This window comes from Liolophura sinensis, chromosome 8 (genome assembly GCF_032854445.1).
Source record: "Liolophura sinensis isolate JHLJ2023 chromosome 8, CUHK_Ljap_v2, whole genome shotgun sequence".
Lineage (NCBI taxonomy): Eukaryota > Metazoa > Mollusca > Polyplacophora > Chitonida > Chitonidae > Liolophura > Liolophura sinensis.
This window is the reverse complement of record NC_088302.1, coordinates 7,721,126-7,742,696: the sequence shown is the minus strand read 5'-3', so window position 1 is coordinate 7,742,696 and position 21,571 is coordinate 7,721,126. Positions and strand designations below refer to the sequence as shown.

General features: G+C 37.7%; 2 protein-coding genes across 5 annotated transcripts; one reads left to right on the top strand and one right to left on the bottom strand.

Moving 5' to 3' along the window:
• Window positions 1–413: 413 nt before the first annotated feature.
• LOC135472414 (NAD-dependent protein deacetylase Sirt6-like) lies at window positions 414–12,036 on the bottom strand. Of its 4 annotated transcripts, none has more exons than XM_064751912.1 (7): window positions 12,005–12,036; window positions 9,880–10,101; window positions 6,410–6,517; window positions 6,072–6,199; window positions 4,006–4,094; window positions 3,704–3,784; window positions 414–2,909 (listed from the first exon to the last, which is right to left on the bottom strand). In XM_064751912.1, the coding sequence occupies exons 2-7, from the start codon at window positions 10,082–10,084 to the stop codon at window positions 1,874–1,876; spliced, it is 1,647 nt and encodes a 548-aa protein (XP_064607982.1). In that variant the 5' UTR covers window positions 10,085–10,101; window positions 12,005–12,036; the 3' UTR covers window positions 414–1,873. The 4 variants fall into 4 exon arrangements, with proteins under 4 accessions (XP_064607982.1, XP_064607980.1, XP_064607981.1 ...); XM_064751910.1 differs by having other exon boundaries at window positions 11,972–12,031; XM_064751911.1 differs by having other exon boundaries at window positions 11,910–12,010.
• Window positions 12,037–14,099: 2,063 nt separating this feature from the next.
• Window positions 14,100–21,127, top strand: LOC135472681 (protein yellow-like). The gene is made up of 2 exons (XM_064752300.1): window positions 14,100–14,513; window positions 19,530–21,127. The coding sequence occupies exons 1-2, from the start codon at window positions 14,354–14,356 to the stop codon at window positions 20,567–20,569; spliced, it is 1,200 nt and encodes a 399-aa protein (XP_064608370.1). The 5' UTR covers window positions 14,100–14,353; the 3' UTR covers window positions 20,570–21,127.
• Window positions 21,128–21,571: the final 444 nt, after the last annotated feature.

The following is a 21,571-nucleotide window of genomic DNA, read 5'->3' as shown; positions in this document are numbered from 1 at the left end:
AACAGTTTTGGACGCAATGCTCTTTCCAGCTTTACGATTAACATTTTTTCAAGTATTGGATTATGACTCCGAACATTGACAGTTTCGCTAGAATATTATACCTAAAACAATGAATCCGGTCCACTACCAGTTTTGAAGCCGGCCCAGTTTTGATCCAATCTGAACCTCCCTGACGGTTAGTAGCGATTTTATGTAGAAGTCACCAAACCTCGATTATACAACAGGTGCATAAAACCTTTAATAAACATGGTAGTCGTGTTCAGGACCACGCGGAAGTGGAATCTTCTTCCTCGACCCGAACTAACTGAATGCAGAACCTGTATTTGATTTTCGCCAAGAAAAAAAGACCGAAACAAGGCCTATTAGATGGGAAGAAAAATGAGATTTTCATTTTCTTTTTTCAGTTAGCCCTGGATTTACCACTGAGCATTTATTTTCCTCTTGGCCACAATTTTACATGACCCTTACAATACCCATGTGGTCTGGGTTACATGGTGTAGAAGCAACCATTTATTAGACCTATGTTTAGTTACTGTACAAACATGTAGTTTATGGAACATCAACAACTCAAACCATTTGTAATATTACTATATGACAAGCAAAATGCTGTAATGATTCAGTCATAACCAACTCAAACCCAGTGCTTGCAGACAACACTCGTCATTTAAAACAGAATTTCTTGATCTTGGCAACCAAAAAACCTCAAAATTTACTCGGGTGCGGGTCACCACAACAAGCAATTCGGACTCTGGAAAACTGGATCAAAAATTCGGCCCGTTTAATTTTCGGCAACAAAAAATCCAAAAACAATTACGCCAGGCACAGATTTTCCTCGTGACGCCAACAGGTCATCTGGATCTTGTGAGATTGTGGTGGTTTACATAAACAAATCAACACTGATGGAAATGTCATGTGAGTATGGACAAAATAACAGCCACATTCAATGTGGCACAATTTTTTCTTCCACGCTGATTGTTTGTAGAAAACAAATGTTGCCAGAGTGCATGTTACTGCAGCCATGTGATATTTGGCACTGGGATCTGAAAATCGTAATTCTGACATCAGATGTTGTCTGCATGCATCAGGCTGGTATTCAAACTCAAGAGTTCACATATTCACAATGTTTCCTGTGGGCTTCATGATTCTTCTCTTAGTAGTTTTTAACATATGTGAGCCAATTACAAAAGACCTGATCCACATGCCAATCAGAATCCAGGAACTCTTTTAAAACGTTTTCTACATAGATCTGGAGTTATATAGAATGAACCAGCACAGTATGAAAATCATACAGTATTTACAGCGGCTATAGTACAAAAGACCAACTACCAATCAGAATCATAGAATTAATTCAATAAGGAACACATATGCAGAGATCGGCCTGGTATCAAAACCTGACCAGAGGTCTCACAAAAAAGGTCTTTGCTGTAAACTATGAGTTTCATGATTCACCTCTAATTAGTTTTCCAAATATAAGCAATCCTGGGCCATGGATCCACAGAAAAACCTATTGCTATATAGAGTACCTCTCATCAAGACTTTGATGATTTCATCAAAAAATTTATAGTTTCCACTGCTGAAATCAAAATATAAAGTTATTGTTTAAAATATGTTTTCAGAATTACATAAAAATTGTATTTCTGGATGACATATATTTATAGAAAACTCTGATATATAGAGGTCAGAATTCTTCACCTGGGTATGTAGTTAAATACCCGGCCAGTGAGCTGCAGAAACAGGTTTGAATAACACAGTATATAACAAAGACTGACACATGGCATACATTCAGTCACCATATCTATCATTATATACATACAGTACGTACTACAAATACAGAAATATCTAGGAAAATAAAACAATTATACCTGGCCCCTAACTATGTTTTTCGTAGTTTACAGGCTGGTTCATTAATCTGATCACAGCCAGAGTTATTCTCATCTGGGTTAATCATTGTATTATTGTGACTTGGCTGACTAGATTGTTGGGAGAGACCATGTACATTCTGAAAAGACTCGGGCTCTGAATGTAAGCTTGATGAAGTAGAAAGGTGTGAACTGTGACTGTCTGATGGGGTGACACTGGGTGCATGGGAGGACTGTGAAGAGTTGTTACTGGGTGTATCTAACAACTGAAATGAGGTGCCACTAAGTGCATGAGATAACTGTAATGAGGTGACAGTGGGCGCATTAGATGACGGTATAGAGTTGTTACTGGGTGCATGCGATGAGTGTAATGAGGTGTCACTTGGTGCATGAGATGACTGTAATGAGGTGTCACTTGGTGCATGAGATGACTGCAATGAGGTGTCACTTGGTGCATGAGATGACTGTAATGAGGTGCCAACGGATACATAAGATGACTGTAATGGGGTGTCATTTGGTGCATGAGATGACTGTAATGAGGTGCCATTGGGTGCATGAGATGGTTCAAGTAAATGCTGACTTTGTACATATAGGCAGGAAGCCTGTGCATCATGCTTAAGTTCACAACAACCATGTGAAAAATCTTCTGATTTGACTGAGCTATTTGTGTATGGTGACTCAGGCGAGGATTTTTTTTCCTGCTCATTCTTTACAGTTATTTCACACTGTCCATCATCACTTGTTTTGACATCGTCTTGTTTAAGTCTCACATCAAACTTCACACCCTTGATTGGTTTTACTGGGTGCTCTGATTTAAGCACGTAGTGAGGTCCATCATAATTTGGTATTGTTACACCTAACAGTTTACACAGCTGGCTCATCACTGTATCCACATAGGAGTTGATCTTCAGCTGGCAGCGTTTGTCATGTTTTGTGGCCTGTAGGTTCACAATCACAAGCTTTCCTTTATTTTTGATGGTTACCAAAGGGAGGTTACCACTGGGTACAATCTGCAGCGAAGTTCCCAGGCAGAGGCTCAGATCTGATTGCCTGTTTGGGAAACACATACAATGTATTTTAAAGTAAACAATAAATTTTGTACATAATAGTAATTCAATATATTTATCAATATATTATAGAATAGTGTTTTACACCATACACAAAAATACTGGCATTTCATTTTTAGGGCACCAGTCAGGTTTATGGGTGATAAAAATCTGAACTGACCAAAGGAAACCACCATATCCAGTTTAACAAATCTAATGACTTTAGGCTACAGTCAAACGACTTTGACCTCGCTGTGACCTCAATGTGACTTGGCTGGTCAAGGTCTAATTATCCACAAAGATGCACTGGTGAAGCCAACAAGGGCCTTAAGCAAACTGCGAAAGTGAAATGGCTTGGAAAAGAACAGATTAATCTAAAGAGGCTATTCCGGAGATTTTGACAAAAATCTATCAAAGCAAATCCAATCAAAGTTTGCCCATACTTTTGAATAGCCAAAATAATTGTCTTTCACAAAATACCAGCCCCATCTGTGTTTGTGTTACCATTTAAAATCAGTCATAAAGTTTCTAAAATTTATAAAGTGGGTTGCATTATAACTTTTTCAAACTTTGGAATTATGTTAACACTATAAATAGTAAAGGCACGAGTGTGCTTTTTAATGAAAGGCAATAATTTGAGCTATTTTTGATAAACAAAGAAAATTTGATTGATTAATCAATATGAATTTCTGGCCACAAAACTCTGGGCTCTTTAAGGTGGGGAAATGTCTCCTGTATTGCTGTAGAAGACATGCATTCCTCACATAAAATGAGGAGTACATGTTTGTTTTTGCTGACCTGACACTGTTCTCTGCTGAAGTGAGATCCCAGTCTGGTAGGTTATCTTCCCAGTCCAGGACAGTGTCCTTTAGTCGTCCTCTATAAACACAAAACACAACCAGTGGTCAACCAGTGGTCAACCAGGGGTTAGAGCGTCTGCTATGCACCTGAACACTCCAGTGCTGTTAAAATCAAACATCTCCGGCCGATTCAAGGTATTTTTGATTAATTTCACTTAACTAAGAGCTAATGCTTCATAGATTAATACCTCACTGGCATCATAAATATGATGTGTTATTGTTTAGAGTTTATAGCAATACCTGCACATGATTCCCTTGGAATTTGCCTTCTGACAAGGGCTTCCAGTATACTTCAGTCCAATTGTAGGTGAACATTTCTTGCTAACGAACTGTAAGAAAAAAAAGATTTACATTAAGTATTAAATGTAATTCATTAAGCAAGATTCCCAATATTTTGACAATCTTCCCACAAATGACAGATTGCCCACATGACAGCTGCTATATCCAAATACTGATTCAGGATGGTTACCATATTTCGACATGTATCACTGGCCTAGCCTTGTTGTGCAAGAATGACATGTACAAAGGATGACATTTACAAAGAATGACATTTACAAAGAATAACATGTACAAAGGATGACATTTACAAAGAATGACATGTACAAAGGTTGACATTTACAAAGAATGACATTTACAAAGAATGACATGTACAAAGGATGACATTTACAAAGGATGACATTTACAAAGAATAACATGTACAAAGGATGATATTTACAAAGGATGACATTTACAAAGAATGACATTTACAAAGAATAACATGTACAAAGGTTGACATTTACAAAGAATGACATTTACAACGCATGTATGTTTATTTGATATACAATTTCTCCATTACTTTGCCAAAAGACCTTGGAATCAGACAATCACCTTACACTGCTCATCTTTCTACAGAAATCATGGAATCCAATTCCTACAATATTCTTTTGAATCAAAGTTATGGAAATCTATCTGGAGTCCCATCAAGAAACAGTAAAAAAAAACAAAACAAAAAAGAAAGCAATGATTAAGTGATCAGTAAGATTTGTACCTGTCTGAAGAATTAGGTATTGAACTGCCACAGCAACCAATATTTTCAAACAATCTGAGAGAACTAGGGAGTCTAGGGAAATAATTTGCAGGAAGATCTGTACTTGTCTGATACACTTTACATTTTATCAGTTATTTGTGATATATTGGGTGTATAAACAAATTGAAAACACGTCCTGTTTTATGTGTATATTACCTGTGTGTGACACTTGTCCTGATTATGTGTATATTACCTGTGCGTGACATTTGTCCTGATTATGTGTATATTACCTATGTGTGACATTTGTCCTGTGTTATGTGTGCATTACCTGTGTGTGACATGTCATGATTTATGTGTACATTACTTATGTGTGACATTTGTCCTGTGTTATGTGTGCATTACCTGTGTGACATGTCATGATTTATGTGTACATTACCTGTGTGTGACATTTGTCCTCATTTATGGGTATTTTACCTGTGTGTGACACTTGTCTTGATCTGTGTGTACATTACCTGTTTGTGACACTTGTCCTGATTTATGAGTAAATTACCTGTGTGTGACACTTGTCCTGATTTATGCATATATTACCTGTGTGTTACACTTGTCCTGATTTATGTGTACATTACCTGTGTGTGACACTTGTCCTGATTTATGTGTATATTACCTGCGTGTGACACTTGTCCTGATTTATGTGTACATTACCTGTGTGTTACACTTGTCCTGATTTATGTGTACATTACCTGTGCGACACTTGTCCTGATTTATGTGTATATTACCTGTCACACTTGTCCTGATTTATGTGTACATTACCTGTGTGTGACACTTGTCCTGATTTATGTGTATATTACCTGTGTGTGACACTTGTCCTGATCTATGTGTACATTACCTGTGTGTGACACTTGTCCTGATTTATGTGTATATTACCTGTGTGTGACACTTGTCCTGATTTATGTGTACATTACCTGTGTGTTACACTTGTCCTGATTTATGTGTACATTACCTGTGTGTTACACTTGTCCTGATTTATGTGTACATTACCTGTGTGTGACACTTGTCCTGATTTATGTGTATATTATCAGTGTCACGCTTGTCCTGAATTATGTGTACATTACCTGTGTGTGACACTTGTCCTGATTTATGTGTATATTACCTGTGTGTGACACTTGTCCTGATTTATGTGTATATTACCAGTGTCACGCTTGTCCTGAATTATGTGTACATTACCTGTGTGTGACACTTGTCCTGATTTATGTGTATATTACCTGTGTGTGACACTTGTCCTGATTTATGTGTACATTACCTGTGTGTGACACTTGTCGCACTCCTCTACAAACATGTTCCCATGAAGCTCTGACAGTTTGTTACGAGGGAAGCCAGAGCGTAGATGAAGGCCATCTATATTCTGACTGATGACATACTTTACGTAACCTGAAAAGAATCATAAAGATTATTGTCAGTACAGTAATACTACATCAAACCATCTTACTCTACTCTGTGATCTGTTTACTCAGGAAGCCAGTATTTCTGCTGCCAAGTCACGTGTAAAAAACAATCACATATCATGGCATTTTATGATGAGCTATAATACGAAAAAAAAATAAATTGGTTTATTACATGTTTGACTCCAAGCACAATTACCTGCTCTTTCCAATGCAATTAAAGCTCTGTGGGTCAGAGTTGGTACAGCTTCATCAAATGTCACACTGATCTTAGGAGCTTCCCCTCTTTTCTCTAGTGTCCAAACACCTACAGGTACACAGATACAACGGATGTCAAACTGGAACAACTTTCAGACCAATTTATTCCTCTTTTGCATTGGTACTGAATTTTTAAAAGTTTCATTGGAAACAATACTGCACTGGTTAGGTTGGCAAACTAAGGGCTATTCCAAAAGTATATCGTTATAAGTCTATAGAAAATAATGCCCTCAGAGAATGCTTGAAATAAACACCTAGCAAACATGCAAAAAGGTTGAAGAGTTACACATTTTATTCGTGTTTACACTGTACTAAAAATTGCACACTGAAGAGGTTTTCTAGTATAGAAAACTGGACAAAAAAAGAAAAACATGACCATAGCCTCCACAAGGTACCTCAAAAAACCTTGTAATTTTAAGTAGAGATCAAACCAGTCAGAACCTGATTTGAACTGACTGGTTAAAGTATTGTTATAAAAAGTCATTCAACTAGTTCAGTATGAAAAAAGGGCTGTACCAACTCAGCAATACATATATGTATCTATTCTTAACCTAAGAAGAGAACAAAGAGCACTCTTGTAGATTTAGAGTAATTATTCCGATCCAGAAACATTCGGTATAAGCCCTAATCCATCATACTCCAGTGTGAGACAAATCCAATCATTACAAACCAAAACCATTCAGTACAAGCCCAAACCTATCACATTCCAGTATGAACCAAAACCATTCAGCACCAGCCCAAAACCTATCACATTCTGGCAGGAACTAAAACCATTCAGTACAAGCCCAAACCAATCACATTCCAGTATGAACCAAAACCATTCAGTACAATTTCAAAACCTATCACATTCCTGTATGAACCAAAACTATTCAGTGTAAGCCCAAACCAATCGCATTCCAGTATGAACCTGCACCATTCAGTACAAGCCCAAACCAATCACATTCCCGTATGAACCAGCACCATTCAGTGTGAGCCCAAAACCTATCGCATTCCAGTATAAACCAAAACTATCCAATGCAAGCCCAAAACCTATCACATTTCAGTATGAACCAGCACTATTCAGTACAAGCCAAAACCAATCACATTCCCGTATGAACCAGCACCATTCAGTACAAGCCAAAACCAATCACATTCTAGTATGAACCAGCACCATTCAGTGTAAGCCCAAAACCTATCACATTCTAGTATAAACCAAAACTATTCAGTGCAAGCCCAAAACCTATCACATTTCAGTATGAACCAGAACCATTCAGTACAAGCCCAAAACCTATCACATTCCAGTATAACCCAAAAATATTCAATGTAAGCCCAAACCAATCACATTCCCGTATGAACCAATCAATACAAACCCAAGTCAATCACATTCTAGTATGAACCATCACTGTTCAGTACAAGCCCAAAACTTATCACATTCCAGTATAACCCAAAAATATTCAATGTAAGCCCAAACCAATCACATTCCCGTATGAACCAGCACCATTCAGTGTGAGCCCAAAACCTATCATATTCCAGTATAAACCAAAACTATTCAGTGCAAGCCCAAAACCTATCACATTTCAGCATGAACCAAAACCATTCAGTACAAGCCAAAACCAATCACATTCCAGTATGAACCAATCAATACAAACCCAAGTCAATTACATTCTAGTATGAACCAGCACCGTTCAGTACAAGCCCAAAACTTATCACATTCCAGTATAACCCAAAAATATTCAATGTAAGCCCAAACCAATCACATTCCCGTATGAACCAGCACCATTCAGTGTGAGCCCAAAACCTATCACATTCCAGAATAAACCAAAACTATTCAGTGCAAGCCCAAAACCTATCACATTTCAGCATGAACCAAAACCATTCAGTACAAGCCAAAACCTATCACATTCCAGTATAACCCAAAACTATTCAATGTAAGCCCAAACCAATCACATTCCTGTATGAACCAAAACCATTCAGTGTGAGCCCAAAACCTATCACATTCCAGTATAAACCAAAACCATTCAGTACAAGCCCAAACCAATCACATTCCAGTATGAACCAAAACCATTCAGTACAAGTCCATAACCTATCACATTCCGGTATGAAACAAAACTATTCAGTGTAAGCCCAAACCAATCACATTCCAGTACGAACCAAAACCATTCAGTACAAGCCAAAACCAATCACATTCTAGTATGAACCAGCACCATTCAGTGTAAGCCCAAAACCTATCACATTCCAGTATAAACCAAAACTATTCAGTGCAAGCCCAAAACCTATCACATTTCAGTATGAACCAGAACCATTCAGTACAAGCCAAAACCAATCACATTCCAGTATGAACCAATCAATACAAACCCAAGTCAATCACATTCCCGTATGAACCAGTACCGTTCAGTACAAGCCCAAAACTTATCACATTCCAGAATGAACCAAATAGCACAAATCCAGACTAATCACATTCCAGTATGAGACAAAACCATTCAGTACAAACCCAAACCAATCACATGCCAGTATGAACCAAAACCATTCAGTACAAACCCAAACCAATCACATTCCAGTATGAGACAAAACCATTCAGTACAAGCCAAAACCAATCACATTCCAGTATGAACCAAAACCATTCAGTACAAACCCAAACCAATCACATGCCAGTATGAACCAAAACCATTCAGTACAAACCCAAACCAATCACATCCCAGTATGAGACAAAACCATTCAGTACAAACCCAAACCAATCACATGCCAGTATGAACCAAAACCATTCAGCACAAACCCAAACCAATCACATGCCAGTATGAACCAAAACCATTCAGTACAAACCCAAACCAATCACATGCCAGTATGAACCAAAACCATTCAGTACAAACCCAAACAAATCACATGCCAATATGAGACAAAACCATTCAGTACAAACCCAAACCAATCACATGCCAGTATGAACTAAAACCATTCAGTACAAACCAAAACCAATCACATGCCAGTATGAACCAAAACCATTCAGTACAAACCCAAACCAATCACATGCCAGTATGAACCAAAACCATTCAGTACAAGCCCAAACCAATCACATGCCAGTATGAACCAAAACCATTCAGTACAAACCCAAACCAATCACATGCCAGTATGAACCAAAACCATTCAGTACAAACCCAAACCAATCACATGCCAGTATGAACCAAAACCATTCAGTACAAGCCCAAACCAATCACATGCCAGTATGAACCAAAACCATTCAGTACAAACCCAAACCGATCAGGCGATCATTCTCAATCAAGAGTTAAAACCAATCAGAGCAAGCCAGAACCAATCAGTACAAGTCCAAACCAATCACTCTCCAGTATGAGCCAAAACCAATCAGTATGAATCAAAACCAATCAGTAAAGTCCAAACCAGTCACACTCCAGTGATTAGGAAGATGAATAAATATCTCACCTTTGGGTCCTCTGAAATCAGGGATGCCTGCAGATGTACTGATACCTGCCCCAGTATGTACCACCAGGTGTTTGCTTGTTCTCACCCACTCTGCCAGCTGTTTCACTTTTTCCTCCACCACGTCATCCTGGTCGAAGTTTTCTGGCTGTCCCACCACCCCCTTGTGTTCATAGGGGGATAGGCCCGCCGCGTAATTCACAGACATCCTTATCCTCAATGGCTCTGACAACACAAACAGTGCACACTGCCACATGAATATTGAAATCTTATGTTTACGAATAAAGTTTATATGATGGGGTGGCCTTTTTGCTGTGAATAAGAGGGATAAAAAATATAGCCACTGTAAATATTAAAATAAGAAGGCTATGGAAGTGATCAAACTATAAATAACTAGGGTTGTTCTAAATATTCCCCGCCTCCCAACCCAAGCTTGTACCAGAAGATGGTAACTTTGTACTTAGGGCCTGCTGTATAAGTCTGTCATGAAACTTAAAAAACAATCAACACAAGTTTAGGTGCAGATGAAAGATGTATACAAAAATTTCAATAGTATTTTTCAACAGCATGCTTGAAGAAAATGTGTGGATCAAATCACACCAGTTGACCTTTGTAAATTTATATTGATGCAAAGGGCATAAAAATGACACATGCACAAATTTACTCCATTTAGATTAGATAAATATAAAAATGTGCTAGCTGCAATTTGTTCTTACAATCGAAATGACCATAAATTGCCACACAATGCATTTGAGACAGAGAGAAGGTAGGAAAGGATTAGTTTCTACATCCAGCATCCTCTACACAATGTGATCATTAAAAGGCACTTGTATTAATTTGTAATTCAGATGCCAAGATGTTGTTTGCAATTAATATTACATATTGCAACAATCAAACTTTACAAGCATTTAGGTTTTTGTTTCGAGTGACATCTTTATTATCTGATGTTATAGGATATTCAGGTTGTCTCTAAGATAGTATTATTCCATTTAAACATTTCTGCTCAGATTTAGCTATGTTTGCGAGTGTGCTTGTGCGGCATTTGTAAGAAAATTCGTAGATCTTTACCTGACTGTCTTTGTCCCTATTACACACAGCAGAATAACCAACTCTCAGAATCACAGAACATGTCAAATATGTACATTAATTCAATCCTTTCCTAATTCTGTCCTACTAGACAATAGCATAGACTTGAACAACAACCTGGAGTTTGTCGGGAAACAAGCCTATTTTATCCTTTTAGGCACTAGCCATATTCAGCTTTTGGGGATTTCTCACCATAAGCTAAATCAGTATTTCAGACGTCTCATAAGTTAACAGAGGCTTAGACAAGACAAGTAGCTCCCGAAAACTAATCTGAAAAGTGTGATTTTATGGTAGTTGGCAGGCTAAATATACATCTTACATAGTCTGTCCACTCAAATTGTGAGACTCCTAATGTGCCTAAAATGCTGATTCAGTTATACATGTGCAGTGTAATATCAATCATTCAGTTTATTGTTCATATTAATTTCATGTCTTTAGCCATTTAGTGGAGTTCCTTAGATGGACACTTGTAGATTATTGTACACAATAATTTATACATTTTCATGAGAAAATGAAAGTGATCTGTATGTGCTTTTAGTCTATGTCTTATCTTACTTTTAATTAGATTTAATTCAGCCAGCTAACTGAATTCCCTCCTTATTTGACATTCTGACATTACCATGTCTACCGACCGTATAAATGTCATAAATATGGAGGTAGTACGTACTTTTAACGTTGCTGAATTAATTTAAATTAGATCTATCCTAATTACTTGTCATTCACAAATGTGTATATTCGGTGTTTGGTAAAAATTTTTTTTGTTTTTAACCTTGGACCATTGCGCTATGTTTAGTATCCTCGATGATAAAGTCGTACATAAATTTGAAAATATTTGACGCCTTAGTTCACTATGCAGTGTCCAGTTTTCGTGACATAACTATTTCTCCGAACTTGCTATTTCAATTTACAGTCCTATACTGACTTGCATAACTACATATGTTTTTCACCATTTTCTGGGATTATGTCAGGGTTACACTTCGCTGTACCCAATCTCTACACGCTTACATACATATTTACACATTTCCGCCGTCGAACAACACACATCAATTCTGCCTTGAACTCCTTACTGTTTAGTTGCCGGCGCATGTGATGTGAGGAGTTTGTGTGGCTTATAGTCTTCCCGACTATGCGCTCCCTGTACCAAACACAAAGCATTTTGAAGATGTTTCAAATTTTGACTTACGTAAGAAGTGGCTTTGTGAAATCGGACCTACACGTACTAAAAGTGAGATACATGTAGAACATATAGACCTATTCTCTACACGCAAGAACGTTTATTACTATCCAAATACGGATAACTTACAAATTTAAAATTAAAACGTAGGCCTATCCGTTTTGTCATAAGACGTCACAAGAAGAGACCTTGGTCATCGTATACGTAGGTCCAAATAAGATGCACTCAGTACCGGTAGTTTGTTGTCGCCTGCTAATCCATTGATGGACAAAATTCTTTTCCATCTCAGTAATATTTATGAAAATTGTTTATGGTTAAAAGGTTGATCATCAACAGAGCGCTTATTACTGTTTAGTAATTTATGCATACAGATGTGTTCATGTGAAAACAGGTATAGGTCTGCCAAAAGATGTGTTAAATGGGAATACATATATGATTATGAACTGTTAGGCCTATTACCTTGGTAAGCTTTGCTGATAGTAGAACTAAAGGAAACATTGTTGCTTTTGATGTTAATTGAAGTGAATAAAGGGGCCTGTAAAGTCAGTTACTACTTGTGAATTCATAGCCAAAGAAGATTTCCAGAGGTGCTCTAAAAATGTTTAAAAAATTCTATAACTGATTATATGGCTATTCATTGTCAGTAACTAGCCACTCATTTGGCAACGCCATTTTGCCATGTTAGCTAAATAGAGCGTGACGTCATATAATGAAAGGAGTTCTTCAATACCATCTCAACCTTCTCATTTGGGACATCTTCATTGATGATGTTGGGAAGATTTTTCCTTTATAAATCTGGCTTATCTTATGTCAAAAACATGCAATGAAATCTTCTATCCTCAGGCAATGACGCTGTACACAGTCGGTTTTGCCATTGCCATGCAGCTCGCTATAATCTTTTCTGTAAAGCCCTTTAAGTTCAGAGAAAACATCACAAGTTAAGACTTAGTCTGGCCTATGTCAGCTACCTAATCCTGGTCAACTATAACCTATAACGATAAGGGTTCAGATCTAGAATGTATACATGTACGTTTTGTTACATGATCAATTTTACAGACCTTTATATTATTCAGTTAACTTCAAAATCTTCTCACTTATTATTATTGTCATATAATCCTTTTTAAAGGTTATCTATATTTACATTTTGAAATTTTAAAGAAGCTAATTTTCCCTGAGCAATGGGACCTGGGTTAAAGCTGAATTGACCAGTGTTATCTTGCAATAGATCACAATACGTCACCACTTGTAATAACCTCCAAAACCTTTAAATGATAATTCATACATGGTATATGTTAAGGAGAGGGGTTCAAGCGATGAGTAGGGCCCATGGCATAGATATAGCCTTGAGGCAAACAATGACGCCACGCGAATGCAGCTGTTCTTGCTGTAATGAGCGAGTGTCGCCAATGATCACTAAACATTTAGCTTTGCTACAGTTCTTACCTCATAAACAGTGCAGACTGGCATAATTATTCTGTTTAGTTGTGATATGATGTAAACATGTATTACATAAGAAATGAATTATATCAGTATTATGAACAGTAGCATACAATGCACTTAAGAGTATGGGATACAAAAGCTCAACCTTATTCCTCGATTTTTGGTGAAATTTAATGGGACAATTTGTCTCTCCGACAGATAGGCTACATGTGGAAGTCGCATAACACGAGACACGGGAACAATCAGCGGTTTTAAAAGCTTACTTTACCATTGCAGTGGGTTCCCTGTCTCTGCCGGGTTTCCTCCTATCATAATGAGTTAATTAATTTATGACACTTATATGTTCCTTTCTGAAAGTTTGTCATTGATAAACGATGCAAATCATGGCCGAAGAAAATTACAAACTTTAGGTTTGAGCTTTGAACTATCCCCTTTAAAGGCTGAGGCGCAGGAAAAAAACAACATCGCACACGTCTATGATGACGTCATCGCGCGCGCACATGTATGTCACGTCACGCATCTTTTGAACTCGTCTGCCTGGTTGCAACAGCAACAGCACAAACTGAACTTTGAAGGTAAAACGTCTCCAAGTTATTTCACCGATATACCAGAGATGTCCAACCTTCTCACACTGGTTTTGGTTGGCATGTTTTTGTCTGAGACCATCTCAGAAATGTGTTGGGTCGAATATGCTTGGAGGGCGCTCGACTTCGACTGGGCAAATGTCCAGGAGAGACAACAAGCTATAGACAACGGACCTACGACGAAACCAAATGCATGTTACAGGAGATATCTTTTTACAACGATGAAGTTTTCATTACAGTCCCTCGGTTGGAACGAGGTGTTCCTTCAACCCTGAATATTGTACTTACTTCGCGCATTGATGGCGTTTCTCCTGTTTTAAAGCCAATTCCAAGCTTGGAATATAATACTCTAGGTAGGTACAAATTACAATATTTCCGCCATAGTTTCATAATTTCTTGATGTAAACCATGAAAACTCATTAAAAAAAAAAAAAAACCTATCGTATAGCAACCAGTTATGTCCATCAGTTCTACACTTCGAAACTTTGAATAGCAAACTACGCATTTTTGCGCATAATTTGGGTAACACTCCAGATTATGCCAGAGTCATATTCAAGTGATGCCAAGATGGTTTTTCGCGCACAATGCTGATCATGTAAATTTGGGGTTTATTTACAGGTTTCAGTATTCATTTTCACTGCTTGAACAAGTCTTGGCGAAATCATATAAAGCTCGTCATACAAATGCAGCTATAGTATCAAGGAAGTTTTGTGTTACTTTATAGAAAAATACTATTTTATTTTTGCAGATGATTTGATTCTTTCATCTACATTAGAATCAAGCCTTCAAATGAGCTTAATGGCCTTAGTATCTACCAATCTTTTATAAAATAAAATGTAAACAAATGCAAAATTATTGTGTTCATTTCCACTGCAGCAGTTGCAAAATGCGAAAATCTCGTCTTCAACATTGAGATGGATTTCAAAATTCTAACATTTATCATAACACTAAGCCCATCCTCTCCTCCCAGTCTCAAATAACATAACCAGGATTTCAAACCAATAATTCTCATCTCCTTTCCACTCATGGCAACCTAACTCACCTGCTCTGTTCATTTCTGTTCATTTACTACCCTCACCGATGAAACTAATTAACTTTCTGCCTTGTGGTCACATTGATATTTCGTCGACAGTCATTTTGAAGTGTCACGTGACATATGTGACTGAGTTTTGGCATTTAAATCCTTCTGAAACCATTATATTTCCATTGCTGTCTGTAAGCACAACTTCAATATTCTTAATTCAACATAGATAGGCATAAAAAAGAATTGTGTTTTTAGTGCAGTAAGTTTGGGTGCCGTCAGCGCTGACTTGATTGAGTTGAAGTTTGGAAATCCGCGCCATGATGTTTTAGAGGCGAGGATGGACTCAGTGTTACGATGAATGTCATATTTTAAAATAGCACGTCCATCTAGATGGACTACTTCAACTTTAATTCTACATTTCTCAAACTTGTCCTTACATAGTCTTATCTTGGAGCCCCAATAAGTGATACTAAGTGAGAACTAATTTGCACAGTTTCATGAATCTTGCATCTTTAGTGACACAAATGAATCGTTTCAGCTTCATTTTTATAATTGTAAGCAGAAATTCCACAGATTAAGAGTGCTTTAGTCGTTGAAAAGTTGAAAATAGTTAATAAAGATTAAAACCAAGAGGTGCTTTGAGCTTGGTTTAGCACCATCGATACCCAATGATTTTCAGTTATTTACCTGCGCCTATCTGTCCATATATGCTTGTAATTCATGACCAAAACACGTTTTCAATTCACATCATTAACATGTTTTTCATTTTTTTTAACCGGCACACATACATAAATATAATTTATCATCACACCATAGCTACAGGAGCTAAATCAAGTTTACATGTTCCAAAAGGGTGTTGTAACATTTGAGAATTGTGTTAGTTTAGATTTCATCCTGTATTTAGCAGGTGTCATATACAGTGAATTTGTAGTGATATTGCACGTTACTTGAGATTGTGCTGCTGTCCAATTACAGGCTAATTAAAAAGGACTAAGATATGAAATTTATTTCTTTACATCCTGAATTTGCAGTATGCAGATACAAGTAAAGTAAAACACATAAGCCAGTGTCTTCGTGTATCTCAAAATCCCTAAACACGAACATTGTTGTAACTTTTTGTAATTCTGAAAAAGGAGACGAGGGACATTTTTGTTTTTCTAGGAATGTAATAATTCTCTCTAAATGTGGCTTCATTGAGTATAACAGACATGATAAGGGGAAGTTACTCAATCTGCTATTACACCTTTCTCAAGAATTATCTCCCCTCGTACCAAAGGATATTTCTGAATGTTTCTGTACGGATACAGTATCCCATTACATCTTCAGTTTTGGGGACGAATGTAATTCTGTGTATTTTGGGGTGTAAAGTTTTTTTCGCTGCCAGCCTGCTATTTTTGGTGTACAGGTGCATGCTGGGTATCAAAATGATGGAAATTGTCTACGCTTTGGGAAGGTATAAGTTTTAATGATGAAAGTCTGAAATTCTGGGCGAGGGGACACAAGGAGACAGGTGGTTTGGAGGCTGCAAGTGACGCCCCTTTGGCGTTGGTAGGCACCCCTCCCAGCTGTCGGCATAGAAAGGGCCAGATTTTGACAATCAACCTATGTCAAAATTTTTATGTCTTTCTTCTCACAGGCTGGGCCAGGTATGCACCAAAGCTTATTGGGCACAGAGTGTTTTGGACTGAGCTAGAGCGCTAAACGTTAACAGTGTCGCTTATGGAAAATTAATGGGGTCTGTGGACATATGGGTGAATCCAAAACTCTACATCAAGTGGACGTGTGTTACCTCCCCCGTGGGTCAAACGTCTTAAAACTGCATAGTTACACAAATATTATCATGAGAAAAATTCATTTAAAGCTATTTTGAGTAAAGTCACGCATGCCTGCGAAATGGATCACATTCTTACAAAATCAGTACCTAATGTTAGCTCCACGGGAGAAGCTGACACGTGATTTAACAATGCACTAGCTCAAAGCTAAACTGGACGTTCCTACCATAACGCCCAGCTTTGCTCATATGGACTTCCACGCGGACAATTTCACTGGAAAAAGACCTGGCTCGAACCATACCTTATTTTTGCTATCCATTGATTCCCTTTTTCCTATCCACCGATTTCAACTTCGGGCAGGGTGGTGGGCCATGAACATTTTTTCCCACCCAACATTCTGTTTACAGGACAATTAAGGGGCCTTACATTTTGTTCTCCGATTTTCAGACATACATGTAAGTGGTTTGCCATTTCAGATAACAGGAAAATAATGTGGAGTTAACTGAAATATTTTACACGCAGTGACATCTTCTTGTATGATACAACGACAGAATGTGATGGGGGCATATAACAGGGTTTCATGGGCACTGGTCTCAACATTCAAATTTCCCAATACCCAGGCGGACATGCCAGCTAACCTTCTTCCCCTCAGAACAAATTACTCATTTGATATTACAGTTTGATTCACCCGTAAGTACAGTCCTCAGTGAATATACGTGCTCCACTAATAAGTGTTTCCTTCCAAAATGTAAAGGTTAAGCCTTACATGAGGTTGGTTAGAGTGGTTATCAAACTGTGTTGTGATTGGCTTAGAATATGTCTCACAGATGTTTTCTTGAAATACTACCTTTGTTCACACATGAGATTTTTCACATATGAGAGTTAGTCTGTTTCCCCCAGGGGGCTCTTTATTACGTGGAAAAGGTCTCTGTATTCTTCTCACACACTCTCATATATATTATATACATTCTCACATGAGAAACATGTAGAAAACTTTCACCTCGTCTCGAACGAGTTTCATTTAAACGGACATATTCCCAGAGAAATTCAGAATTTTGAAGCTGGTTCAGCTAATTGCAAAATATGAGTCCTAACTAAATGCCCTAGGCCTACATATTTCGAAAAATGTCGGTTAAGACAAGAAGAAACTTGTCATTGGTTTAATTGTCGAGAAAAGATGAAATCAGAACAACAGAGAGATTCCCACAATGCACATGTGACCTTCACTCGCCAATCGCACATGTAAACAATATGAAAGACTGAAAGCAAATTATATATGCCCATTAAACGAAGATTTTGTTTACATGGCCCCTTTTCAAGATATGTCACGGAACTGTGGTTTCTCTGCTGAGTCAAGCTGGAATGCCAAGCGAGGTCTGATTTCTTACACTTAAACGCAAGGTGAAGACGCTAAGGAATTTTTCAGATGAAAAACAGAAAATTTGAATCTATGAATATAAAGTTTCAAAAACGCACATACATTACATGTGATGTGATGCAGCTTTTTCTTTCCATGCACTTTATGCTTGACTGTCTTTCTGTAAGTGAAATGTTGCACACTTCGTTGTGACCAGGGAAACGAATAAATAATAGCTCCATGTAACCTTAAGATCTTAATCCCAAGATGACTTATACTTTGGCTTTGCATGCGTGTACTCCTTTTGTTGACAGTAATGTATACCATATACCTCGGCAATGGCTATCGCAGTGATCCCAAAGTGAAAATTAGGATTAAACAGCAAGAAAAAGTCATGCGTTAATTAGCGTGAAATAGTGTTGTCATATACTAGTACCATAAATACCCTGTAAATGTCTGAAGTGACCATTTTTCCCTAGCTCACGCTTGTCTTTCAATCAATAAAACTCACTAGTTGAGGGTTCAAACTCGACGAAGTACGTCCTCATATCAATTTATCTCAGTCAGGTTTTTATTCTGAGTGGGGCCAGTTTCAAGAAGCGCATTCAGTGTTATATAACCCTCAGTTAAGTGCATTTTATATCTAGCACCATGGCTTAAGCCGAAAGTGTTGTGTTGTCATCACATTTAACATACAATAAGTAAAACAATGCAAACACCAAATGTTTTTTGTGAATGTGGTGTGCATATATCTGTACACATGCACGCCAAATGTGGAAAAGTTCGTCTGTAACTTACCCAGAGTTGGTGGCGCTCCGGTTTCTTCTACCTACGTGTAATTTAAAAGTCATTTATTATGACGTTAAGCAGCATTGAAATAGTAAAAATATTGAAGCCGACGCATCACCACTGATCGGGGATCATTGTGATGTGGATCGAACGCTTGTGACACCTTTTACATTTATGTGGTGATGCCTCGACTTCATTATTATTACTACTGAACACTCGTACAACTAAGTCATAAGGAGTATACAATGAAACAAATAAATAAATAAATGTCGGGCGGCCCGGTTTCCTCCACCCATGAAACTGACCGCCATTGTAGAATTAAAAAAAATATTGAGTATGAGTAAATATATAGTATAAACAACAAATAAATAAAAAAATAAATGAATAAATACAGAAATAAATAAGATCTCGATTTTCTCTTTCACAGGTGACTGCAATGCGTTGCAGAGTGTACATGGAATGGAAATCGACCACAACACTGGTATGATGTGGGCTATTGACGCTGGGCGAGCTCTGTCAAGTTTGCCTTCCGCCGATCAAATACGATGTCCAGCAAAGATAGTGGTCTTTGATATGAAAAATCTAAGAGAACATGCTCGATACGTTTTCCCCACCAATGTGGTAGACAGTAACAGCAGTCTGCTGGGCAGAATGGTATTGGGGTATGAACAAGGTCAGAACTTGACCCACGTATACATAGTGGACATTAGCAAAGGAATTGTAGTGTACAACATCATCGCAAACACAAGTCATCGACATGAAGATAGCGCGTCAATGCAAACTAACGAAGGTGTCTCCATTCCTGTCGATGGCATTTTGTTGAATTCTACCGTGAACCTGAACTCTTTGGCTATTTCTTCTGATTTCAAATACGTCTATTTCTCTTCACTGTCTGGAGTGAAGTTGTATCAAGTACCTGCCAGTGCATTAAATGACCCGAACACCAATATAGGCAACCACATTAGATTGGTGGGCAGTAAACCGGCAAATTCTGCTGGTATGTTTTACGCCACAAAGAATTTATATTTTGGTGGCCTTGGCAGAGATAACCTTTACCGATGGCGTGTGTCCGAAGACGTGAACACGACGGAAGGGGAGGTAACAATGAACACTGTTGAGGAAGTAGCCCAACACAGTTCTCGCTTTTCGTGGGTTGAATCGATGTCAACAGGCGCCTCTCAGTCTCTGCACATAACCGTATCAAACCGTGGTCGAATGAGTCTGAATATGATAGATTTTTCAAATCCAGATCCAAATTTCTTCGTTCTCAAATGCCGTATTGGGGAGAAGGGGTACTTAAGTTCAGTCACACTTCCCGCTGTAAATATAACTCCTGTAATTCCTGGAGTTTGTGTGCTCCTTGGAAGTACGGAGAGGCAAGAGTCTGCCTCAGTTCTAGTATGGAGAAATTCTACATATGCTCATATTGCTTTACTCGTTTTACTTTGTCATTTTACCATCAGGTGAGAATAAAATTTGAAATTGAAGTTTGTGGTAACTGTTCAAACTATTAATTTTTTTCTCCCGTTTTTTTAGCAGTTAAATGTGTTGGTGATAATAGTTACTCTGAGATGTTTAATTAAAATAAGGAATGTGAGAAAAAGACACAGTACTTCGCATGAAAATTCTTGTACTTGTGTGGCTGCAATACCACGAGAGCTGCAGTATAAGTTAATTATTTGACACTGTGAGAGAATTTGTTTGTCATTAATATTTAAATCATTTACTTCGTTAAGCTGGAGGTTTCACACATACTGTGTTGTCTAAAGCGGCGCGGTGTATGAATCCGCATGCAGTTAGTCCTTAAACTGTGTTGTTCTTGGCGGTACAGAGTGACAATCGAATTTATCAGTTCGGGTGTAGATAAATGTATCATTATTGTTCTACCCGGTGAACTCATTTTGTCATTAGAAAAATTATGAATTTAAAATTAACGTTTGTGTTAAGTTTTATTTGCATTTCAATATATTTGTAATAATAGTTGTACTTCGAGATGTTTAATAAAGATATCGGATGTGGAAAAAACGCATCACTTCACATGAATAATCGCTCAATTATGTGCCAATTGTACCGATGCAATACCATAAAAAACGGTATAGGTTACTTATGGAGTTTACACTCTGAGTACAGTTATTCTCGTTGGTGTTTAAACCATTTATTTCATTATGTTCCATGCTATAAAGTGCTGTTCGTGTGTAGTTCGTTCCACTTGATCCTGACGATAGGCGTTTTAAATTCCTTTCTATCAGTGAAAGCATGACCGCCGCTGAAAAAGTAAAACTCTTTGGTATGTATGTAAGCAGTACGATGAGAAAGTGAATCATCAGTTTTAAGATGGTTAAAAATAATGGTATGGTATCATTTGTACGGAAAATAACGTGCAAATAGTGGAGGCAAAATGTATAGTTGATGGCATCATTGTATTTCAAGTGGTATTGTGTTGACGAGATATAGATCAAGCTTCATACA

Coding starts and splice junctions, on each gene's coding strand:
- LOC135472681 (XM_064752300.1), top strand. CDS start 14,354: ATGTTACAGGAGATATCTTTTTACAACGATGAAGTTTTCATTACAGTC. Junction 14,514..19,529: donor CTTGGAATATAATACTCTAG/GTAGGTACAAAT, acceptor TCTCTTTCACAG/GTGACTGCAATGCGTTGCAG.
- LOC135472414 (XM_064751912.1), bottom strand. CDS start 10,084: ATGTCTGTGAATTACGCGGCGGGCCTATCCCCCTATGAACACAAGGGG. Junction 3,785..4,005: donor TCCAAGGGAATCATGTGCAG/GTATTGCTATAA, acceptor TTGTGTTTATAG/AGGACGACTAAAGGACACTG. Junction 2,910..3,703: donor TCAGCAGAGAACAGTGTCAG/GTCAGCAAAAAC, acceptor TTTCCCAAACAG/GCAATCAGATCTGAGCCTCT.